Source organism: Eschrichtius robustus, chromosome 6 (assembly GCF_028021215.1).
Source record: "Eschrichtius robustus isolate mEscRob2 chromosome 6, mEscRob2.pri, whole genome shotgun sequence".
NCBI lineage: Eukaryota > Metazoa > Chordata > Mammalia > Artiodactyla > Eschrichtiidae > Eschrichtius > Eschrichtius robustus.
In genome coordinates, this window is record NC_090829.1 from 76,720,233 (window position 1) to 76,745,265 (window position 25,033).

The 25,033-nt window shown below is 41.3% G+C and overlaps 1 protein-coding gene across 4 annotated transcripts in view; it reads right to left on the bottom strand.

Annotated features, from left to right (window-relative positions):
- The window catches only part of LOC137766390 (kalirin), a 469,434-nt gene that overhangs the window by 44,890 nt on the left and 399,511 nt on the right, over positions 1-25,033 (bottom strand). For all 4 annotated transcript variants that reach the window (XM_068546591.1, XM_068546590.1, XM_068546593.1 and 1 more), the window contains exons 22-25: positions 18,569-18,751; positions 17,170-17,288; positions 14,307-14,373; positions 13,611-13,720 (exon numbers count right to left, since the gene is read on the bottom strand). In XM_068546591.1, the coding sequence (XP_068402692.1) occupies positions 13,611-13,720; positions 14,307-14,373; positions 17,170-17,288; positions 18,569-18,751 (479 nt within the window). The remainder of the gene's footprint in view (positions 1-13,610; positions 13,721-14,306; positions 14,374-17,169; positions 17,289-18,568; positions 18,752-25,033) is intronic.

The following is a 25,033-nucleotide window of genomic DNA, read 5'->3' on the forward strand; positions in this document are numbered from 1 at the left end:
AGTTTGTGCTAAAAAACTGAGTTAATGTTTCCTAATGCTGACATTGTTAGGAAAGAAGATTTAATGGGGAAAAAGTCTTAATACATTTCAAAGCTGAAATGAATTACTACTGAATTATCTGCCATTGTGGATATCTGAGCCATGGCTCCCTTCTATCTTAATAAATAATAAAGAGTTGACTATACCAACTTCAAATTAATATATTAAACAATTGGTTTGAGCTCAGAGAATATAAGCTCAAATAAGCCAGAATCATTGGAATGGAATTTGCTTTTTAAAAATCACACAAAGTTTTTCAAATAAAAAATAATATGGGGGGGCTTCCCTGGTGGCACAGTGGTTGAGAATCTGCCTGCTAATGCAGGGGACACGGGTTCAAGCCCTGGTCTGGGAAGATCCCACATGCCGCGGAGCAACTAGGCCCGTGAGCCACAACTACTGAGCCTGCGCATCTGGAGCCTGTGCTCTGCAACAAGACAGGCCGCAGAAGTGAGAGGCCCGCGCACCGTGATGAAGAGTGGCCCCCGCTTGCCACAACTAGAGAAAGCCCTCGCACAGAAACGAGGCCCCAACACAGCCAAAAATAAATAAATAAAAAAATAAATTTAAAAAAAGGTATTAAAAATAATATGAGGCTGTGGGGAAACATTCTGATGGAGACGGAAGATGGTATAATCTTTGTACAGGTCAATTTGATAACGTCTATCAAGATAAAAAATGTACTTATCTTTGCCTCTGCAATTTTAATTTTGGAAAACATCCTATAGTTGTGGTCACATGTGTGTAACATGAAGTATATACATGCATATTCACTGTGGCACTGTTCATAACAGCAAAAGATGGTCTATAGATGACAAAGTAAACTATAGTATATCCACAGAACCATATACTATATAGCTATAAAAAATGGCAAAGCTTTTTAGGTTTTCACATGGAAGATCTCCAGGGCAGGCTGTTAAGTAAAAAAAGCAAGGTGTGGAAGAATATATCTAATATTCTGCCTTTTGTCTAAGTAAGTAATATATACTCTTATTTCCAACCCAAGAAACTAATGGTCAAAGTGTACAATTCCAGTTATGCAATATAAGTTCTGGAGATCTACTATGTAGCATAATACTTATAGCTAACAATAATGTATTGTATACTTAAAAGTTGCAAAGAGGGTAGATCTTATGTTAAGTGTTCTTATATAATAATAATAGGGGAGAAAACTTTGGGAGGTGATAAATATGTCTATGGCCTTGATGGTGGTGATGGTTTCATGGGTGTAGAGTTATCCCCAAACGCATCAGGTTGTGATATTAAATACGTACAGCTTTTTACATCAACCATACTTCAATAAAGTGGTTAAAAAGAAAGTCATTACCTAAAATGAAAAGACAACCTACTGAATGGGAGAAAATACTTGCAAATGATATAACCAATACAGATTAATATCCAACATATATAAATAGCTCATACAACTCAACGTCAAAAAAACAAACAACATGATTTAAAAATGGGCAGTAGACCTGAATGGATGTTTTTCCCAAGAAGACCTACAGATGGCCAACAGGCACATGAAAAGATGCGCAACACTATTAATCATCAGAGAAATGCAAATTAAAACCACAGTGAAGTATCACCTCACACCAGTCAGAATGGCTATCACCAAAAAGAACACAAATAACAAATGCTGGAGAGGGTGGGGAGAAAAGGGGACCCTCCTACACTGTTGGTGGGAGTGTAAATTGGTGCAGCCACTGTGGAAAACAGCATGGAGCGTTCTCCAAAAACTAAAAATAGAGCTACCATATGACCCAGCAATTCTACTCTTGAGTATATATCTGAAAAAAATGAAAACTCTAATTTGAAAAGATACATGCACCCCAATGTTCATAGCAGCATTATGGACAATTGCCAAGATATGGAAGCAACCTAAGTGTCCAAGAGATGAATGGATAAAGAAGATGTGGTATATATACAATGGAATATTACTCAGCCATAAAAAGAATGAAATTTTGCCATTTGCAACAACATGGATTGACTAGGAGGGTATTATGCTAAGTGAAGTAAGTCAGACAGAGAAAGACAAATACTGTATGATATCACTTATATGTGGAGTCTAAAAAACACTACAAACTAGTGAATATAACAAAAAAGAAACAGACTCACAGATATAGAGAACAAGCTAGTGGTTACCAGTGAGCAGAGGAAAGTGGGGAGTGGCAAGATAGGGAAAGGGGATTAAGAGGTACAAACTACTATATATATATAAAAAAAAAAGCTACAAGGATATACTGTACAACATGGGGAATATAGCCAATATTTTATAATAACTATAAATGAAGTATAACATTTAAAGATTGTGAATCACTATGTTGTACACCTGAAAGTTATATAATATTATACATCAACCGTACCTCAATAAAAAAAAGAAGAGCAAACAGACTTTCACACATGTGAAATGACATATAAAGAAGAGCATTCACCACAGTACTGTCTGAAATAAAAGTGGGTTGGAAACAACACAAATATATTTTAAAAAATCATTACCATAGGAAACCAGGTGAAGGAACAGGGTGAATGAAGATAGTGGTGGGTGGGTGTTCTCGATCTATACATTTCTATTTAATTTTGATTTTAAAAATTAATTCAAAAATTAAATTAAAAGATATAAAGTAGGTCTGAATGATTCCATTGCCTACCTCTACCATTGGAACAAATAAATTTTATTGATTTGACTTACACTACTTGAGTCTTCTTGTCCAAGAATTCTGGCAGCATCTTACAATTATAATTACAATTGGTTATGGATTCTATATATATGTTATTTGTGTTCTCCCTTCAATGACATAGAAAGATACTGGTTTTGGTTTAAAGAAATATATATGTGCAATTAAAAAATGTTTGGCAAGTCATATTTGGAAGGCCAAAATGCTAATGATTGATAGGATCATAGATGATATTTTTTGTCCACCTGCCATTTAAATTTTCTACAACAAATGGGTATTACTTCAGTAATAAGAAAAAGTCACTTAAAAATTTTTGAAGACTCCTAGCAATACCCATTTGATGATAATCATCTTTCTCCCGAATTTTGGAGTATCCTGATCTGAATCATGGAACAGCAGTGATTATAATGCAATTTGGGCTTACAAAATGCAAATATGCAGTGCTCAAAAATCAGTAAGTATCATACTTATTGCTATTTTTAGAAGAACTGCAGGTGACACACATGTATTTAATATGACTTCTAAATTAGAAATAGGAAAAAATTATATAATGCTGTAAGTGAGGATCAAATTTTTTTCAAGGCCAAAAAGAAAACATCTTTTTTTGTAGCAAAGAGAAGCAATCTGGCTCATTACCATATATATATAACATAATATGTTAAAATATTAATCTATTTTTAATATAATTTTTATTTCTGGAACTAAATTCTAAAAGACATTTATTATGTGGCTCTTTTCCATGAGAACACTAAATAATAAAATGTACAAAATCTTCAGAGGTAGTTTTTTCAGGTGTTGAGATATTCTTTACACGGTCATTTCTCATATCGGCTGAACAGGGCCGGGGTGGGGCGGGAGGGCGCTGGAACGGCTTGACGAGTTGGGGAAGAAACTCTGATGAGCTATTCTAGGACAAGGACTGGTGAAAGGAAATGAACTGCTTTAAAGAAAGCAGGACTAGGAGGAAAGAGTACTTGGAAGAAGAGAGAAAGAGGAGAATTTGGAGCCCCAGGCACCTACAATAAATGCTCTTAGCTGTATGAAACGTCCACTTCCCCACTCTTGGGATCTCACTCCAGTCCCCTCCCTCTGACCCCCATGGTATATAGGCCCTTCTCCTTTAAAGGCAATCAAATAAATGATACAACAGCCTGGATCATGACATTCCACATAAGATAAAAAATTGTATTCTTGCTTTAGAAGTTGCAAGGACTCTGTGACGACTCAGGGAGAGTGTCCCTCCTTCCCTGACTTATGACCCAAGGTCAGTGGCCTGGTCACTTAAGGTTAATTTTAAGCACACAGTGGTAATTATACCCACAGAGTTGATAATTGATCTAGATGCTGAAGATGGTGCTAGAATTTTATTTAAAATCCTGGTAATTTAAATAGAGCAATACCCTGACTTTTGGTGACAGCAGGTATCAAAAACCTATGGGAGGATGCTCTGCTTGAAAATTCTCAAGAAGTGAAAGCACTTTAAAATGAGTTAAGTACATAGACTATCATTGCTACAATTAATGCCTTTTCGGAAAATGCAGGTTTTAACAGCAGCTGCCACTGCTAGCTCACCTTTCTACTGACCCGAGGCCTCACTTTCCTTCCCTCCCACAGCAAAGCTCAAGTCAAAGAGCCAGAGTTCACACCTACTCACAGTTGTGAGGGGGTCTTCCGAAGTCTCATTTTTCTCAACTTTAAATAACCTCGTGGGGATGTTGTGAGGATTTAACAAATCCACGTAGGTAAAGAACCCAAACCACTGCCTGGCATATAGCAGGCACTAAATAAACATTAGTTCTTCAGGATCAGTGCTTCCCAATCTTAATAAGCTCCACTCCTGTAGACTTATCCCGAGAGAGCTCTCCCCACCATACCCCTGTTGGAAAATCTATAGTAGATTACCTTCTCCTAAACCATATCCTGGGAAAATCTTGATTGGGTATTATGCAAAGATTGGATTTCAAGGTCACAGATCATGTAAGTTTGGGAAATGCTGGGCTAAACTAGTTTGTTTACGGCAGGACTTCCAAAATCCTATAATATGATGAGGCACATTATAAATCTCTGAAGTATCTGATAGAGTGTGCAGTGCTTCCCAAACTTCTTTGCGGGTGGAACATTTCTGGGGGGACTTTGTCTAAAGGAACACTCTTGGAAAACCTTAGTTAGTGGTCATCACACCTGGCTGTGCACTGCCCTCTGGGTTAGGATCTGAGCATCTGTACTGTTTAGCAAAGCTCCCTGGGTAACTCTAATGCATCCAGTCCATAGGTCAGCTTTTGAAGGCAACTGCCCTATTCCAGTGTGCTTCCAGTTGGCAGATCCTACGTCAACTCTGTAAGATTTAATTTTTAAATAAAAAAGCTAAGAATTTTAAAAGCTATTTATTTTGTGCTGGGCATATCAATTCATAACTTTGAGTAAGATATGCACTACCATCTCAATGTAATTGTTGAAAGTAAGTGGCAGTATTAAACTCTATTTTGCTTCTTAATTTGAAGCTTATGAAGATGACAGGTTATGTACGTCTGATCAGTATCATTCCACCTACTTCAAATAGATGTGATGAGTTTAAATTAAAGCACAAGAGGTCACAACACTCTTTACAAATGATGGGATATTCCTCCTCAGCTGTTCTATAGAAACATCTTGGTCCTCACCATTTCAATAATTATATGTAATAAATCATGGGAGAACGAGCAAAGCAAGGAGTTTAAGAGTTTGTGTGAATGTCTGGGGTTCTTTCAGAAATGAATAAAACTTTTAAAGAAATGTCAAGATTCAAATACTGTATGATATCACTTATATGTGGAATTTTAAAAATACAACAAACTAGTGAATATAACAAAAAAGAAGCAGACTCACAGATAAAGAGAATGAACTAGTGGTTACCAGTGGGGAGGGGGGAGGGGCAATATAGGGTAGGGGATTAAGAGATACAAACTATTAGGTATAAAATAAGCTACAAGAATGTATTGTAGGGCTTCCCTGGTGGCGCAGTGGTTGAGAATCTGCCTGCCAATGCAGGAAACACGGGTTCGAGCCCTGGTCTGGGAAGATCCCACATGCCGCGGAGCAACTAGGCCCGTGAGCCACAACTACTGAGCCTGCGTGTCTGGAGCCTGAGCTCCCAACAAGAGAGGCCGCGATAGTGAGAGGCCCGCGCACCGCGATGAAGAGTGGCCCCCTCTTGCCGCAACTAGAGAAAGCCCTCGCACAGAAACGAAGACCCAACACAGCCAAAAATAAATAAATTCATTAATTAATTTAAAAAAAAAAGAATGTATTGTACAACATGGGGGATACAGCCAATATTTTATAATAACTATAACCTTTAAAATTGTGAATCACTATATTGTACACCTGTAACTTATATAATAGCGTACAGCAACTACACTTCAATAAAAAAATGTCAAGATCTAAGCAATGTCACTACTCTATTAAAGTATTATGATACAATATATTATGCAGTTACTTTATGAGGAAAATGCTTCCCTCTGGCTTTGGACAGGATCCTGGGAAATGAAACCTCTAGCATTTATTGATAGAAAAGCTTTGTGAGCTTTGTCATTAAGTACTATGGAAACAGCACCATTCCAAAGGCACCCTGAGTCATTCTGATTTTGTTATTCTCGCCAAAGGTAAACTTGGCCTATATTCTTACTGCTTCTGGAGAAGTATGTCCTTCACAGAGGACCTCTACGTCAAGGGTGCAGCTTGCATTTAAAGGGGAGCATATGCGATGACCTTGTGTATGCGTGCTCTCATGCATGGGCATGCACACTTGTTGGTGAGAAGGGGAATGAAGGGGGGGGGCGGTGCTGTGGTAACGGGGCAGGGGGGAGAGGAACAATGAGGAGGAGACAAACAAATAAAGCTGGAGGCAGCCGGGGTGAAAGGCATCAGGCTCATCTTTGCAGGCAGTCCAGGACACTGCCCCTTATCAATGCTTTCATACAAGTGGAGCTAGAGACCGTTTCTAAGGGATCCATTAGTGACCAGACAGATTCAGAGCCCATCTTGGAATAGGCTCTGGACTGCAGGCCAGGACAGCTGGTTAGCATACTGAGCAGCTGTTAAACTAGTGGAGAGTTGTGCGCACTCCAGGGAAGGTACCAGATTGTTCACAAAAGTGTTTAATCAGCACAGTTTGATCACCTGGGCTGAACCATGACAATCAGCGGGCTCTGTCCCTTTATTTCACAGCAGAAACTTCAGCTTAGGTTAGAGGTGAAGGGGCAAAGTGTGCAGGGCTGGACTCTTCCTCAGCATATGCCCCACCCTCACCTCCAACCTCAAGCAGCAGTTTACCTCACTGCACTGCTACCTGTTGAATATGTTTTGCTAATATTTCCTAAGTTTGTTTAACTTGTGTGATTAGATGAATCAAAAAGTATTGCATAAATATAAGTTTAATGTTAAAGTAAAATATAAACAATCTCACATTTAATGTTATTCATAGCCATTGATAGCCTGTTTAGCAACTAGGCACGGACGCTAAGTAGTTAGTGTGTACAAGTGAAATGAACATGACTTGAACACCCCCAAATAAATGTTTAGACTTTGTCTTGCTTTGGGTACTCCCCAATATCTATAACCAGCACCAGTGTCGATGGCTTACTGAAAAAACAAACAATAGCAACAAAATCACAGCTAAATTTTTTTAGGGTCCTTCTGATGGGTAAGGCCTCAGTTATCCCTTAGAGTATGGGTTTAGGGCCCAAGAAAAAATCACAAGTCTTCCCCTTCCTCTTTGCTTGGCATTTGAATATTAAGAAAATGACAGTGTGACTTAATAGGAAGTTATGAAGACGTGGATTCTTTGGCTGTGTTACTAATTGGTTTGTGCAGGTCACGAACTTTTGTAAGCTCCAGTTTCTATAAAACAAGGGAGTAGAATAGAACGAGATTTTCTTGGAGTGTGAAAAAAGCATAGAAAGCACAGAATACACGTATTTTGAAGCAAGGGGTGTGTGTGTGGGAAGGAGTAGGAGAGGCAATGGAGGAGAAGGCACCTGCAGCCTGGCAGTGTGGCCTCCAGAAGGGGCTGTGACCTGCACATCCCTTTTCTCACCACTTGGTGGAGCCAGCTCCCCACCTTGTAGCTACAGATCTACCCTCTGTGTTCCAAGGGGTTGTAAAATCAATTTAGTGGGTGGAAACCAGCATTAAAAAGGAAGGAGAATGGAACCTAATCCAAAATATCAGAGTGCATCACACATAGTGAGGGTGTTATTTTGGAGGACTTAATTTTCCTCTTATATATAATGTATAAGCATATGCATATCAGGACATGATATATTATTTTTCTTTGGTTCATGATCAAAAATATTTGAAAAGCACTTTGCTGATGCTCCTAGGTCTTTATCTATCTCTCTCCCTCCCTCTCACCCTCGACCCTCCCCCTTTCTCCCTCTCTACTGATCCACCATCTCCCTCTAGTAGTGCCCCCCTTTCCCCTCTTCCTTCCTCTCTCCTTCTCCCCATCTCTTCTTTCCCCTTGTTATCCACTGTTCTCACTTCTCCTCTATCCAGGTATTTTACCCCACTTTCCCACTCACTCTGTGTCTCCTGCCTTCCTTCGTGCTCTCCTACACCACCATTTCTGACTCATACCATCTCCACCCACCACCTCTCCCCTCCTGAGCCTCAATCTCACAGACACAGACATGACAAGACACAGTCTAAGTGGGAGTGTGACGGCCAGACCTCCCCCATCCTTGACCCAGGATTCAGACTCACTCCCAAACGCCTCCCATTGCCTCTCGGCCTCCCTCCTAGACTTCACCACTCTCCTCCCTGAAAGGGCCTGTGTTCAAACTCTCCTCCATCATCAATGGAGCCGTGCCTGGCTGTACAAATCCCACTGGTTATTTAAATTCCATCTCAAATGCCCCTCTTCTGGGAAGCCTTCCTGTTACTCCAACAGAGACTATTTTCTTTGCTCCTTTGATCTGCACTTGTGCTCACCTCCACCCTTATCACCAGTACCTCACTGATTCCCAGAACTCAGAGGGCAGAGCCTTGGTTAGATTCCTCACTGGGTACCAACTCCATCTCCAAACCAGTGCGGGGCTGACCCCAGGGTGGAACTCCTGGGAGGTCATGGAAGTGTGGGCCTGGTTCGGTGGTTCACCGGCATCTCCCGTCATTCCCCCCCACCTTGCCTTCTCCTGCCCTGTTACACACCACCCTCTGCTCCCGACTGACCCTGGCTACCTGGTGCCCTGGAAGGCTGCCCTGGGCCTGGCCAGTGTCCCAGCTCAGTCCCACTTAGCCCTGGCCCTGGCCCTCAGCCTCGGGCCGGGGAATACTAGGCTGGTAGGGCAGTGGGTGGTGGCCAAGTCCAAATCGAATAGCTTCTGGCCGGACCTGGAGGAGGGAGTTTGCAGAAGGGTTATCCAGCCCTGGTTGTTGGTCCCCTACTTGTCTTTCCAACCCTTGCTGAAAACTGACTTATTTCAGGTCATTATTGTAAGGGTGTGTGACCTGGATGACACACCTATGGAAGAAATGGGTTGAAGTGTTCCTCAAATTTGAGGATGCACATGGAAGCTGGTTAGATATGAATCAAACACACCAGATTTGGCAGTGCCAGCTGGTGGTCTATGGAGTAGGGGAGGGGGGAGAGAGCACTGACGTGGGAAACCCAGCCCCTGGAATCTACACCTAATCTTTCAAGGGGGAGATATCACATATTGGGAAAGTCACTGGCCCCTCTCTGGGTCTCAGTGTCCTTATCTGTAAATGGAGATGGTTGTACTTGATGGTCAGGAAGACCTTCTGATCCCTGACAGCAGAGATTTTATAAAAATGTTATTGCCCAGACTCACATATGGCCATACCCCCAAAAACTTAAAAGGAAAAAGTAAAGTTCAGATTTAACCAAAGGTGATGAGCATTTTAAACAAACAGCTGTCCTTATCAAAGCTGAAAATCTAATACAAGGCAAACTGAAAATAAATGATTTTCCCACATCATGAGCTGTAGGCCAAAGTGGGGAGACAGCATTAGCAAAATCACTACCGTTTGGGGGATCTATTTATGGCACATACTACCTTATCTGAGCGCTCCCGGAATGCTTAGCAAAATGCAATAGAAATGGATCTAGTTTTTGAGTAGATAAGTTTTATGATCTTTACATTTAGTTCTATAATAAAGAGATATAGTATGAAAATAGGGAGAGTGGAGGGTAAAACCTAAGTATCATTCCACTTAAACCTCCAATTTGTGTTAAAATCACTACTTGTAGGTATTAAATTCTACATAGTGAATTGTTCTTCTTTATAGAAATTTTGGTACTTGGGAATTTCTCCATTCAACACCTATGGAGACAAAGGTCCTAGAGAAAGATCACATACATACAACTACTCTTGATTGTCATTTTTCAAAGTGACACCGTTTAAAAGGATCAATACTAACTAGCTGAGATATTTAACATATTCACCCTTGGTGTAGGTACTAATTTCCTAGTGACTCAGCTAATTTGGTTGTGCAGGCAGTGTCAATCTCAATCCCTCTGCCTCTCAATCTCTCTATCTCCCAATCTTCCTCCCTCCCTTCCTCTTTCCTTCACTCTCTCTCTGGAGTACAGGCAGATAACCTGAGCTATGCACTAGAAATCAGAAGAGGCTGCTTCTCTGTTAGCACTTAATTATAAATTTGAAAAGATGCCAGCAACTGGGGTTAAAAAGAACCTTTTGATATTTCCAAGTGACCATTTCAGAAAAGTATTCCTGAAGAGCAAACAAGTGTTTGGACCACTGTCTGGTCTTCCCATTAAGAAGTACCCAGGAAACTCCTTCATTTAGACATGAAAATGTTTTGCTTGTCTAGAAGGTTCTGATAGTGATGGGGAAAAATAATGGTTTTCCATGTCTTGAGGTTTTCATAAACAAAAGACGGAATTATGACTTGAATGGCATTAGCCATAAGTCTGCAAATTGTAATTCTATTTTAAACCCATCCATCCATTCATCCATCCAACAAATATTTACTTAAAATTTACTGTGTGCCAGGCATTGGGGTTATGCAGTGAAAGACATGGTCTCTTACGGAGTTCACAGTTTCTGCATTTTCAAAGTTGGCTTAATTGCCATTTTATCTCTTACTTATTAGAGATTTTAGAGGTGTTACGCTTTCTACATTAATCAAACTTTGTATGGCACAAGTAGACAGCATAAATTATGAAGAGAGTAAAGCCTTAGTTCTCCAGATCCTATAGGGAATTAATATACAGCTTGATTTTCTTGCATGTTCTCTTAAATTGTGGATTATTTAAAACATTTTTTGGTGGATAGCTTTCTAAACACATTACAAGTTCCTTGCTTTCTCATGTAGAATATACCAATGATTCAGGATTATTACTAATATATTAGTATGCTATATTGTAATATATGGCTGTGTTGGGCTCTATATTGGGACATAGGATCATGTGCACCAATATAGAATAGCCCTTGACCACTATGATTTTTTTGGGTTCTTTGGCCTTTTTTTGGGGGGGGCAGTTTTTCTTTCTTTCCTGTCAGGTACTGGTATCAAGCTACTTGCTCAAGTTCTTAATTCTTATTTGCTGCTTCTAAATTGCTATGGGCTTGGAAACAATCTAACCAAGAAGTAAAGAGGCTTTTAGGGAGGATAGAAAGGAGTTCCTACAGAAAGATAAAAACTTTATCCTTAGGATATCTCTTTGGGTTGCTCAGAGGCTGGTTTTTATTTTCTTCCTGTTTCTCTAATGTTACATAGGTAACATTTGCTGGGTAGCTGTGCTCTTGATCACTGAATTAACTCCTCTCTACAGAATGCAACATTCCATAAGCTTTAACTTGACTTTTTTATTTTATGGGTTTCTTAGAACTACATTTTGTAACTGGTAGGTAGATTTCTAGCTATTTAAAAGACTACCAAACTGTTTGCCATGATTTACTGGAGTGATACCATTAAACCAGAAAAAGGCGTGGTTATGCTAGATATTTTGTTAGAATTGGTCAATTTTGAAATGAAGAGTCTTTCCCCTTATACATTGATTTGGCATAAACAAGGCTCACAGGAAGTACACGTATTGATCTCTAGATTTCTATACCTTGTCAATTTGGTAGGAATATGAGGAAAGTGAGACTTTTGATTAAATCCCAGAGATCATAAATCAGAAAAGAAAAGTAACATGACTTACTGCTTTCCAGGCCGATGTCTTCCCAGATATCCTGGGGAGACGGGATAATACTCAGCTGAGTTCAGATGATGGAATTTGGAGTCAATGGTCAAGATGGTTTTATTGGGATCTTATTAAATAGACATGAGGAGAGAATATTTCTATGTCTGGAGATTTCCAGACAAACCATATAGAGAGTGTTAAAATTTGGATTAAAAAAAAAGACTGGGAACTTGTTATCAAGTACTCCAGAAAGTCAGAAGGTAATTTCACCCTGGAGCTTACTGCTTTCATAATCTGACAGGGGAGCTATATATTTTACATTCTCCTTAAACTAATGCCATTTGATGACATTACAGGGGATTAATTATCAGGAGAGGACAAGAGAGGAGTGACTCTCCACCCCTTCTTTAGACCTTTCAGAATTCAGGATCCTTTTATGCCCAACTCTTACCTCTTAGTCATTCTTAGCAAAGGGCCACACTGAGGTCTCATTTTCTAGAGCTGGGCTGTGCAGTATGGTAGCCACTTGCCACCTATATTTATTAAACAAAGTTGAAAATGCAGTTTTCAGTAACAATAGTCACATTTTAAGTGTTCACTAGGCACACATGACCAGTGGCTACTGTATTGGACAGCACAGACACGGAACATTTCCATCACTGCACAGAGCTTGATGGCGCGGTGCTGTTTTAGAGTCTTGCCTCAGGGGGGCTGCTACACCGGTGCCCACTGCCTCCCCAGGACCTCTCCGAGCTGGCAGTTTCATCTTCAGCATGACTGTTTAATTCAGTCAAAGCCTTGACTAGCCTGACCCTAGGACTTCCTCCAGACTGTATCCTACAACACTGAATCTCTACCTCAACCCTTCTCTGCAACAGGGTCCTGAGAGAGCGCTAGGACTTTATGTCAACATTATTTCTCGTGTCTTGAGGTTTCCTCTATTTGTACTTTGGAAACTGAATTCTTTCCATAACCTGGTTATGTAACTTATCAACCAATGTTCTTGCTGACCCTCTGTTAATGATGGAACATGTTTAGTATGCTGTGGGAAAGAGATTTAAATCAAGTTGGGAGCTGGAAAAAATGAATTGTGAGGTTTTAGGGCTCTATGATTCTACTGATTTCGACAAAACATAGAGGGCTGATTGATGTTCTCCCCTATAAGCTGTCAAGAAATATGTTCCATTAGATAGTTAGTTTGATTATCTATTTATCTATCTATCTATCTATCTATCTATCTATCTATCTATCTATCTATCTGTTGTTGTATTGGTTGAGGGTGGGGAAGATGAGGTAGTTAAGGATGGAGGGAGTATTTAGGTTGAAAGAAAACTTCAGTGGAATTTGAAACCTAAGGCCCACAGAGTAGGACGGTTAGCCTCAGATGAATTCTAATGTCAGGATTCCCCACAGTTTTAATGAGCAGAAGCTACTTTTACTTCCTCAAGGCCTGGCTATCATTCTGATTGGGTCTGAAGACGTTGGCAGGTAGGTCCCTCAGGACACTGGGGAGAGACACTGCTGAATACTTGATTTCACCCTCCACTAGGAATTCTGGACCATTGCAGAGAAAGAAGCGTGAGTGAGAAAGAAGTCTGACAGCCACTGACTTAGAAAATTTAATGGGCGATACTTTACCAGGCAAGATTTCCCACTCAGCTTTGGTCCACTTGTTGGGAAAGCCCTGCTGTTGGGTATTTATGGCCCTGAGTGTGCTCCACTGAAACGCTCCGCCAACCTACTTGTTATGAAAATCGTAGATCTCCTGGATGTTGCCAAAGATGATATGCTCCTTATTAAGGATCCCAGGGGGGATCTCCTCCACACCACTGGTCATTTCCCACAGGTAGGTCTGTAAGACAGCAACAGTTCCGTCACTGGCAAGCACTGCCACGTGAAATACACACAAAACAAACAGGGCTTCAAACCTGTGGGGTAAGGCTCAGACTGGGAATCCATGTAGAGCCTAAAAAGTGAGATGGTAAATAAGCAGAATGGAAAGAAAGAAAACCTGAATGTTCCATTATTGTGAACTGTTGCTAGGGAAATTCACATCCCAGACTTTAGCAAGAACACAAACTCCACAGTCTTCTAATTTATTAAATGTGTTTGAGTTTGACTGTGTGCGGGGGGGAGGATGCAGATTTTTAGACTCAACTTAAGTTCATTGACTGTGTCATAGATTTTATTTTGAATTCAAGTGTGTTATATGCTTTTTTTTTTTGCTGGGCCTAGTTCCAGTCTGAGAAAAGTTTCTTTCCAAAGCACTTTAAACTCCCATGCAATTATTATTGACTCTGGGAGAAAGATGTCCTCTGGTTGGTTTTTTATTCTTCAAGCTCTGGGAGAAGACAGAGTACTGAGCTCCTCTCCAGGACTTGATGTGGCAAGGATGTCGGTTTCTAATACAGCTGAGAACTGATGACCGCAAGACTTACCTCCAAGCACTCGTGTAAGTCCCTCACATAAGCCTTCTCTGTCTGAAGCAGTTCCGCCATAATGAATCTAGAAGGAAGCGAATGGGCTTTTAGTTGGTTAGAGATGTAATACCTCGCTTCCTTCAAACTTCACTGCCCCCACCCCAGCATTTATGACATTCTTGAATGTCCTATTTCTCTACTTTACCAATATGCATCTCTCCCTCTGAGTCCCTCTCACTCTGAACATTTGCTCTGTGTCCCTTCAGCATGTTTGTGCTCAGCTAGTTCCATACTCTCTTCCCCTTTTCCCCCCCCAGTTCTACCATGTTTTGATTCTGTGCTGATATGTGTGTGCTCTCAGTTGCACATCTGTGTGTGTGTGTGTGCACATAAGCTTGTAGTGCCACTCACACTCATTCTCACCAACTAGACACCAACTCAGCTTCCTATGTTTCTCTTACTGTAGCTCCCAGAATGATGATTCCTGCTGAGTAGAACTGCTGACTTACACCAAAACAGTTGACAGTCCCACAGGTTAAACCAGGTTTAAAAGCCAGAAACAGATGCCCAAGACACCACCGCCGAGACTGGGGGTTAGCAAACTTTTTCTGTAAAGAGCCAGAGAATAACTACTTGTGGGCCATTCAGTCTCTGTCACAACCACTCAGCTTTGCTGTTGTGTGTGAAAGAAGCCACACACAATATGTTAAAAAAGTAAGTCCGGCTGTGTTCCAATAAAACTATTTATGAACAGAAAAGAATTTCATCTAATTTTCAGGTCACAAAATATTCGTCTTGTTTTGATAGTTCTCAACCATTTAAAAATATAAAAAATAATTTTTAGCTTACAGACTATATAAAACAGGTGGTGGACCAGTTGTGGCTTGTAGGCCATAGTGTGCTGACCTCTGGCTTCTAATGGGGTTATTTTACATCACAAACTGATGTGCATGAGGCTGAGCATGTGATCCCAAGTACAGCACAAGCTAATGATATTAAGTGACTACTCTTCGCTCTCCCAAAAAGAGAAGCTGTGCTACACATATGCAAGGGGAAGGCTCCTTCCTCCTTGGACCCCTAAACAACACAATGTACCTGTGCGGGTGTTCAACTCATGATGCATGGCTTCACTGTAGTGTACCTACGTCACTTTCTTTCTTTGACAAATTTGTTTTAGAAATGGTGCTTCCTAGCTGGCATGTGATATGCAATAATATCTAGTTTAGCACAAAATATATTTTTATATATTTATCTTAGATTTTCCATGTCATTTTTTCATGGAACTTCATAATGAGAATCCCTATTTACAAGGTGTTCCATCACATAAAAATTTTGAGAAAGATTATCCCGAGTGTCCCCTGTTGGAGATTTCAGAAGAAATATTAAAATGAGCAGCATCTTTTCCTGAACCTTTATCTTGGTGGGATTTTCCTTAAAGCAAAACTTTGTTCTAGCAGTGGCCTTTCTATTAAATTATTGATTTAGAAAATTGCCTTTTGCAGGAGTTAATGAGCCACTCTCTTGCTAGTCTTGCTCTATTGGTAGAGTGGAAAGTCCATGAGCTTTGAAGTCAGACAACCAGGAATTGAATTATGACTGTCATTTCCTAGAGGCAGGACTTGCTTCTCCAAGCCTCAGACTCCTTACTTATAAAACAGCTGATCACACAGGGCTGCTGCAAGGATTAAACAAGATCCTATAAGCAAAGTTCCTAGTACACTGTAAGTGCTTGGTAAACAAGGAAAGAAGGAAGATCAGAAGGAACGTAATCCCACTTGCTTTGAAAAATTGTCTTTGATTTTACAGCCTTGGGTTCTGGCATGCCTCTACCTTCTCCCTTTTTCTCCATCTGCTTCCTGCAGTTTTTCCTGTTTTTCTTCATAATTTAGCTCCACTACCCTCTACCCGATTTTGTTTTACTTTCCACCCACCCTTTACCATCCTCTGGCTATTTGGTGTCTCAGAGACAGCCCAGCAGGAAGATCTGGCCACGTGTTGTCTCCTCATTTCCCTCTCTGCTATGGGTTGAATTGTGTCTCCCCCAAAATGTATATGTTGGGTCCCAACCCCCAGTACCTCACAATGTGACCTTATTTAGAAACAGAGTCATTGCAGATGCAATTTAAGATGAGGTCATACTGGAGTAGGGTGGGCCCCCACTCCAAAATGACTGGTATCCTTAAAATGGGGGGAAGTCGACACAGGCCTGTATTAAGGGCGGACGTCATGTGAACACGAAGATGGCCATCTGTAAGGCAGGGAGAAAGGCCTGGAGCAGAGCCTTCCCTCCCAGCCCTCAGAAGGAATCAACCCAGCCAACAACTTGATTTCAGACTTCCAGCCTCCAGAACTGTGAGACAATACATTTCTGTTGTTTAAAGCACTTGATTCGTCATACTTTCTTACAGCAGCCCAGATGGAACATATGCTCTGACTTCACAGACCAGCTTGAGTTTCTTCAGTTCCAAGGGACCTATAGTCCTACTTTATTTTGATAAAATCAACTACAGAGGCCTTCTTAATCTTAGAACACACCATTTTTTTCCAGCATTACCCAAAAGGAATGTCAAAATACTCTTCATAAAGCCCTTGCATATCTCTGGCTATGTGTAGCTTTGTAACACTGATATAAAGAAAGCAGAGTGATCAAGACACGGTTTGTAAGGTTGACATGGTTCATTGTTTCTTCTGTCCAATGCCCTAAAGTTCTTGGTTAGTGTGAAATGTGGGTGGAAGCATTATGTCTGCCCATTCCAACCTCTGTAGGTGGTCATGGGGACACAGCAAGCTGTCTAAAGGGACGGGTGGCAGTGAAAACCAAGCATAGCCATGAGGAGCCTTCCAGTTGGTGGAACCGTCTCACGCCCAACCCCCCACATACTCTTTCTTCCGGGCTGATTTCCGCTTCTCTTCATTGACCTCATGGTTGGCGTCCCGGAGCTTGACCTCACGATCTGAAAGGCTTGCTGGGATGATATCCAGCTCTAGGTCCTTGTTATCCTACACACAGAGAGATCGCAGAGGTCACCTTGGAGATGTTTTGGGAAAGCAACTCACCAGAGTTGGTGGAGGTGGGGGAAGGGAAGAACAGAGAAAGATATAACGGAGAAGGATGAGAAGATGGGGAATCCCACCAACTGCTACCCACAAGCACTCTTCTTCATGGGATAATTTTTTTTTTCAAATAAGAAAAGTATAAAATATTCAGGTCAAATGCTCAGGGATAATATCCACAACAAAGAAAAAGAATGTACACATTTGATAATTAGTGTCATATTTCCTCAAGGACGTTGGGCCTGATTAGATCTATACACACACACACACACACACACACACACACACACACACACACACACACACACAGGTCCAAGACTGATGATTAACCATTATAACAGATGTGAAACAGAAATGTAAAAAGATATAAAACTTTCATTTGTCAAGGGAAAATAATAAAAGTAAATATTTTTATTTAAACAAGCAACTTCCCTTGGAAATAGAAAGCTAAATGATAGAACAATTACTGAATTTTCTAATTGCCCATCCATGCTTATTTCAACCACTGTTTGGTATTTATATAGAAAAAAACCTCTAGGAAAAAAATCTCACAGGTTAAAGCCTGGGGGAGATGTTAATTCCCCCAATCTTTGTGGTTTGACCACTTTATTCTCTAGTCTGCTCTGTTTCAGAGTATGAGCCTATTTAAAGATTTAAGAATTAGAAATCCTAGGATTAAATTGCCAGTCTGTATTTAGCTCTTAATTCATAGGTTAATGACCCCTATTATAAAGAAGAGATTAAAAGTCAGTCTTCCTTTGCTTCCTGGCAAATAGTACTTCTTTTCAGTTGAAATGTCAGATAGACTTTATACAAATTGCATACCTTATTCTTGAAAGAGCACTATTATACATACTGAGGACTCTAATCATTTGCTGATTAACATAATTGGGTGGAAGACAGTACTGATGAAGCCAAGATAAAGGGTTTAATCCTCAAAGTCAACAGTTAACTCTACACACAGAAAAACTCTGTTCTGTAGCCACAGGCCCTACCCATGGCCAGCCAATTTTGCACTGTATATAGCACCAGTCATGGGGAGCTGGAAGCCAATGGCTCAGCAAGATCCAGTCCCTCCAGGAGAAAGACAACACAAGGCAAGTGCTCTAGGGGTCAACAGCTCAGGAAGATTCCTCTGCAAACCCAGCTTCCCTCCACGGCAATGAACAGCAGTACTGACGGAGGTAAGAAAGGAGGATGTCCCAGCTGGGCAACCCCACACCTACCTCTGTGTTGACTCCAAGGGCTTTCTCCAGAGAGTACCGGTACTTTCCCATCCTCAAGGAGAAGTCTCTGTAATGCTTGTCCACCGTGGTCACCCATTTCCTGATCTCTGTGGCATGAATGTGGCCTTTTTCCACAAAGCTATCGGCCAGCTGAATCAGGAGTTTCACCTTCTCCTTTGTTTGCTGCCCCAAAAGATGGTCGTAAGTTACTAGCTTACCTTTACTATCATGGCCCTTCACTCCAGCCCTCTTTCCTTCTTCACAGAAGCCATAGATACCCCAGAGCCAGACTGCCTCCGTTTATATCCCAGTGCTGTCACTTACTGGCTGGGAGGGCTTGAGCAAACTACTGAAACCCTCTGTGCCTCAGTTCCTTCATCTGCAAAATAGGGATCATAATAGTATCTATATTGTAGGGTTGCTGTGAGCATTACATGAGTTGACAACGTAGGATGTGTCTGGAACACAGTGTTCACAGTAAGAACTCAGTAAGCAATAAATGTTAGCCAGTATGATTATTGATGTAAGAATCTCTTTCATTAATATAGCACTTTATCAGTTTACAGAGTATGTTCATGTTACATCTGAGACTCGTTTGAGTCTTAAAGCATCCCTAGGAGGCAGGTGGAGGGAGGCGGTATGGGTCTCTTTGAAACACAGATTGAAAAGGCTGAGGCTTAGAGAGGCTTAGGGCTTGTCCAAGTTCATACAACCTGTAAGTGATAGAGCCGTTTGTTTGCCTCTGGTCCATAGTTTCTAGTTCTCTCCCTTTACTCTACTGGCCTGAAGAAGGCTTTCTAAGCGTCAGGTGAGTTGGCACAGCCAGGATCTACAGAAATCTAACCAGCAGATTTAAGAGTAAACTCTGTCCCTTTCACCACCAGGATCTTGTTTTTAGTTTCCTTGAGAGAGAGAGAGAGAGAGAGAGAGAGAGAGAAGAGTGAACGAAGCTAGTGTCCATCACAGGGCTAAGTGAGGTGGAGCCCTGACGTGGGTCAATTTCATTTCTAACAAGAGTGTGTTCAACATCTACTCTGTCGACACCACTGTGCAGAGGGCTGTGGGGAAAGACCTGGGGGGTAAACAAAAGAAGAAAAAGAGATTTCCACCAGACTGTTTATATCCCTAGAGGGACAAGATTTTCACACAGAGTAGTTCAATAACTCAGGGCATTATGTAATTGAATGTCAAAATAAGAAATATGTATAGTTAACACTGCAGGAATTTTAAAACAGGAAAAATATGAAGGTGGGCTGGCAGGGGCAGAAAAGGTGTCATGGGGGAGGCAGGACCTGTGCTGGGTAAGATATGGAAACGGAAGGGCTATTCAAACAAGCAAACGCTTGCTCACCTTTTATCCTCAGTTTGGGTTTTGAAACTCTAACATCTATCAGGAAAACCTGATAGATTTTAAGAGAAAGGGAAGAATATTTACATAATATTCTGAGAAGTAATCTTTTATCTTTTGGACTGGGGGAAAGTAGGTACAAGGTTTGGATCATGCTACGATCCGGGTAATTGAGGGAAACTGAGACAGAAAATCACTGGAGCAAGCGCGGAACAGACAGAAGAGCCTTTCTTTCTTTATGCCACCACCCTCACCCTTGCCTCTCCAGGCTCACCCACAGCCCCTCCCACGAGAGACTGACCCTCTCAAGAACTGCCAGAGGGAAGCTTCTGGCCGGAGAGGCAAGCAGAGAGGACTTGGTTCCGCACGGCCAGGGCTCCCGCCCTCCAGCAACTCACTCAACACCTTCGAGCCTCTCCTACCTCAGCACAGTGGGCTGGTCCCCAGGGCTGGGAGATAAGGGGCCAGAAGAGCTTTGGTGTGAAGGAAAGAAGGTGGATATGAGGACAGGAGAAACACCTCCTTAGCAACGAAAAGGCAAAGAATAATGGCGCTGGGACTCGGTTAATACAAGATACCTGGTATTCCAAGGACTTCTATTTCTTGCATTTAGGGCTTCCTCCCTAACCCGGGAAACAATTTTTCTTAGGTTTGTCATTTACTTAAAACAGTGATTAATTTTTGTAGCTATAATCAAGAAATCCATCTTCATATAAAATCTTGGAAACACGTATTTATTCTCTGCTCTTGGTAAGGAGACTTGAGCACGAGATGGGGGTTTATAGCCAATTGGTAGCAGCAGTCCTACCAGAGCAGCCCTATAATTTCCTATCAGAGGAAATGATATCCTAAAACATCAAAACTGATTCAGAGTCAACAGGGATAGTGGCTTGTGAGCAAGAGCATTCCAGGTATGTGTGGGACCCAGGGGGAGCAGACAGACAGTGAAACTGGCAGCGCAGACAAGCTCTTCCCCACGTGGCCTCACCTGCCCACGTGACCGTCTCCACTGCTCTCCGTGGCCCCGAAATTCCAGCCATGTTAAATAAACCTCACCTGCCCCCCACAATGTGATGAGTGGCTCCTCCTCACCCCTGCTTTCACCTCAATGGCCCTCCCTCACCTCTCCTCCTCCCCACAAGCCGAGTGGGAGATGCCCTTCCCAGTGTTCCCACAGTACCACACACGTGCTGCTACTTCAGCGTGTATCACGCTGAGTTATTTATGTCTCCTTCATTAGACCATGCGCTTCTAAGAGATGAGTGTGATCTTATTCATTTGTAGCTCCAATGTCTACGATGTATACCATAATAATAATAATGTTGAGTAAATGGATGAGTGTGTAATTATTGTGCTTGGAGGTGAGTAAAATTAGACCAGCAAGAGTTGAAGGTTTACACTGGGAAGAATTAGATGAAAAGATTTGACCCCAACCATGCCCATGGCCCCTACTGAGAGCAGTCTGAAGTGATTTCTTGTATGTGGGTGACTATGGTGGCAGAGCGCGACCCGCCCCATGCCTGGCTACCGCTGATGAGATCAGAGGTAAAACTTGCCCCACGAGGGCAGCCCATCAGTATGCAGCCAGTGACTTCCAAGGTGTCCTGGCCTAGAAGCTCTGACTAAACAGGGACAGGGGCAACATGCTGGGTCAATCAAGGTGGTTTTTCTGGGGATGTGAACTGTAGAGACAGGGAACTGGGTGGCTGGTTGCAGAGCAGAAGTGAAAGCAAATAGCAGAGGAGAGAAGGGAAGCTGAATCACAGCGGTGGTAGTCATGTATGCCTGATCTCCTGAGATGAGCTGACCCGGAAACATGGCTGCTGGAACTGCCCTGGTCTCGGGTGACATCCCAGTTTTCATCTCCAGAGGTGAGACTATGCCACGTGTCTTGTTCTTCCCATTGGGCTGAGTCATTCAGCTTTTCCTGGGCTCCTTCGAGGTCCAGCCGCACAGCTTCTGTCTTCTTTATTTCCACATACAGCCATACAAAATCTTTTCCCCTTCTAAACTTAAGCCAGCTTGAAACTCAAATCTTGCCACCAAGAAGAGTAACTCATACAGACTGATAAAGTGGGGGTCAGATTGTAGAGGTGCTTGCATGTTAGGTTCAGGAGTATGGACATGATCTTGTGGACAAAGGGAGCTTTTGGGGAATATAATTCACTTGGGCCTGGAAATTTAGAACATATCTCACTTATCTTGGGATTCTTGTGTTCCCTAGTGTATATTTTGCCTTTTCATTTTCAATTCTATGTTATCTGCTGGAAAAGACAGAGGTTAAAAATAAGGGTTCAGTAGTTCTATTTTTCTCATTTTTTCTCTTCCTTCCTTCTTTTGATCAGTTAATATTATATCATCTTCCCCTAATCAGAGCACCTTACTCCGAATATAGTTTGTAAAAAGCCCTTTTGGTAGCTCTTGAAAATCTGACAAGTCTTTAAAATTTAGCCTTCTTGATATATTCCCATAATCTAATTATAAGCATCCAATTGGCCTTTCATTGCTGATCTGCCTTGTACTTATTGATATATTCTTTGGGGGTATGGAATTATTGTGCTCCCTGAGTGGGAAAACCATTCCTTGAGATATATCTTCATATTCATCCCACAGGAGAAAGATTTTGTTGTTAAATATGAAAAACTAAACCTTGCAAAGTGAGCTATGTTCATTCCTCTTAAGAGTCTCAGAAACAGAAACATGCCCATCTTTCATCTGAACTGTTTAGATTCTACTTTTCTCGTAGAAAGCGCCTCTCTGACAAGCCCAGTGTCCCCTTTCCTGGCTGTCTGAATTCAAAGACATAATTTAGTTCAGCTAAAGCTCCAGTCACTTTCATTATCACTTAATTCTCTTTTGTTAAGAAGAATCTAGTCCAGTTTATCTCATAGCTTCTTTTACTTTCAGAGTTAAAATTATCAGTTTAGAAAAGGGTTTTCTCAACATCATTACTCATTGAGAAATGTAAATAAAAACCACAATGAGATAGCACTTCACACCCGCTAGCATGGTTATATAAAAAAGACAGACGATAACCAGTGTTGGAGAGGGTGTAGAGTAGTCAGAACTCATATACACCACCGGTGGAAATGGAAAATGGTGTATGCGCTTTGGGAAACAGTTTGGCATTTCCTCAAAAAGTTAAGTATAGAGTCACCACCTGACCCAGCCATTCCACTCTCAGGTATATACCTAAGAGAACTGAAAACATATGTTCACACCAAAACTTGTACACAAATGTTCACAGCAACATTATTCACAGTAGCCCAAAACTGGAAACAATCCAAATGTCCATCAACTGATGAATGTATAACAAAATGTGGTTTATCCATACAGTGGAGTATTATCCAGTCACAGAAAGGAATGAAGTACCGATGAAGTACTGCTACAACATGGATGAATCTTGAAAACACTCTAAGTGAAAGAAGCCAGACATAAAAGACCACATATTATATGATTCCATGATTCCGTTTACATGAAGTGTCCAGAACAGGCAAACTCATAGAGATAGAAAGTAGATTAGTGGTTGCCAGGGGCTGAGGGGAGGGGAAAAGGGGAGTGACTGCTGATGTGTATGGGGTTTATTTTGGGGAGGGATGATATATTCCGGAACTAGATAGTGGCGATGGCTGCACAACCTTGTGAACGTATGAAAAACTACTGAATTGTAAAAAATGGAAAACAGAAGAATCTAAAGAGTTTTGCTATTAGAAGAAATAGAGTTCTTCCAGATGTCAAGATGATTAAGCTTTCCTATCACCATGTATCTTATCTTGACTCCTTATAAATTTTGAAACCTACAATAGGAAAATATCATTTGCATTCTTCTAACTGGATTGTCCACAGCACACCACAACAAGAAAATCTTATCCTCATCCAAATTCTCTTTATCTTATTTTTATTCTCACATTTGTGTATTGCTACATAGAAAGTACCTTTTTATATTCAGTGTTTCTTCTACTTGATCTGTTTCTTTGGAACAGAGTATAGTAAATCAATATACTCAGTATACTCTATTGCTCTGTTCAATCATGAGGGCCACCATACTTACTGTCGTGTGGTTTAAGGTCAATTTGGTTTCCATTTCAAATTCACTTTATTGGTTATAAAGATTAAAACCAAAGATGGCTGGTTAAAAGAGGTTTGCTTCTGGTAAGTGGGACTGTGGTGGGGCCGAGGCTACTGCCTTTCATCAGAAGGTCCCCAGCTGGATTCGTTATCTTGTAGATATTCCCATAACAAATAGCCCTGAAACTTGGAAATGATAGATGGGAGGATGAAATCCCATTAAGAGAAATAGTTAAGAGGAAGAGAGAACAGAGAGAGAGTCAAAGTAAAAGAATCATATTAAATAGAGGTTTGGGGAGGAAGCGTTGTTGAAATCTACCCAAACTTCTTTTTCTCTTATGTTCTCAAATATCTGTAGCCTCCCTTCAATGCATAAGATATAGTTAGGCACATGAATGAAGCATGGTTCTTGTCCTTTGGGATCTTGCAGGCTCATACAGGAGGTAACGCTGCGGAGGACAGGACGGTCCAGGCCAGGTGCCTTAAGGGCTGCACAGACAATGTCTGCAGTGCAGGGATAGGCCGATTGTATCCGGCTTGTAGGCAGGGACACAGAGGAGGAGGCACTGAAGTGGGAAGGTGGGGTCTTCTTAAAAAGTACAAACTAGATGGAAGGGAAGGATATTCTAGGCAGGGAAATAGTATAGAAAAGATACAGAGGCAAGAAAATAAATGATGTATCTCTTGGAGGGTAAGAAAATAATATGCATTCAGCTGGAGCATAAAATCTGCATAAACACATTAACTGAAGATACAGTGGCAGTGGTAAGGTGGCACAGTTGTAGACATTGTTGAGTGTTGCCTAAAGGCACTGCAGAATCATTAAAGCTCTTGAGCTAGGTGGTAATCTGACCAAAGTAGTGTTTTAAAGATGAACGCCAATGAAGGGCAGGATGGGTTGGAAGGAAGGAAAGGCCAAAAGCATGGAACCCAATTAGGGTGACAACAATGTGAATAGAAAAGAGAAAGACAGGAAGATTGTAAAGGAAGGATGAATTAAATTTGACTGAATGACTCTCCACATTTCCACTTTGGTGATGGAGAGACTC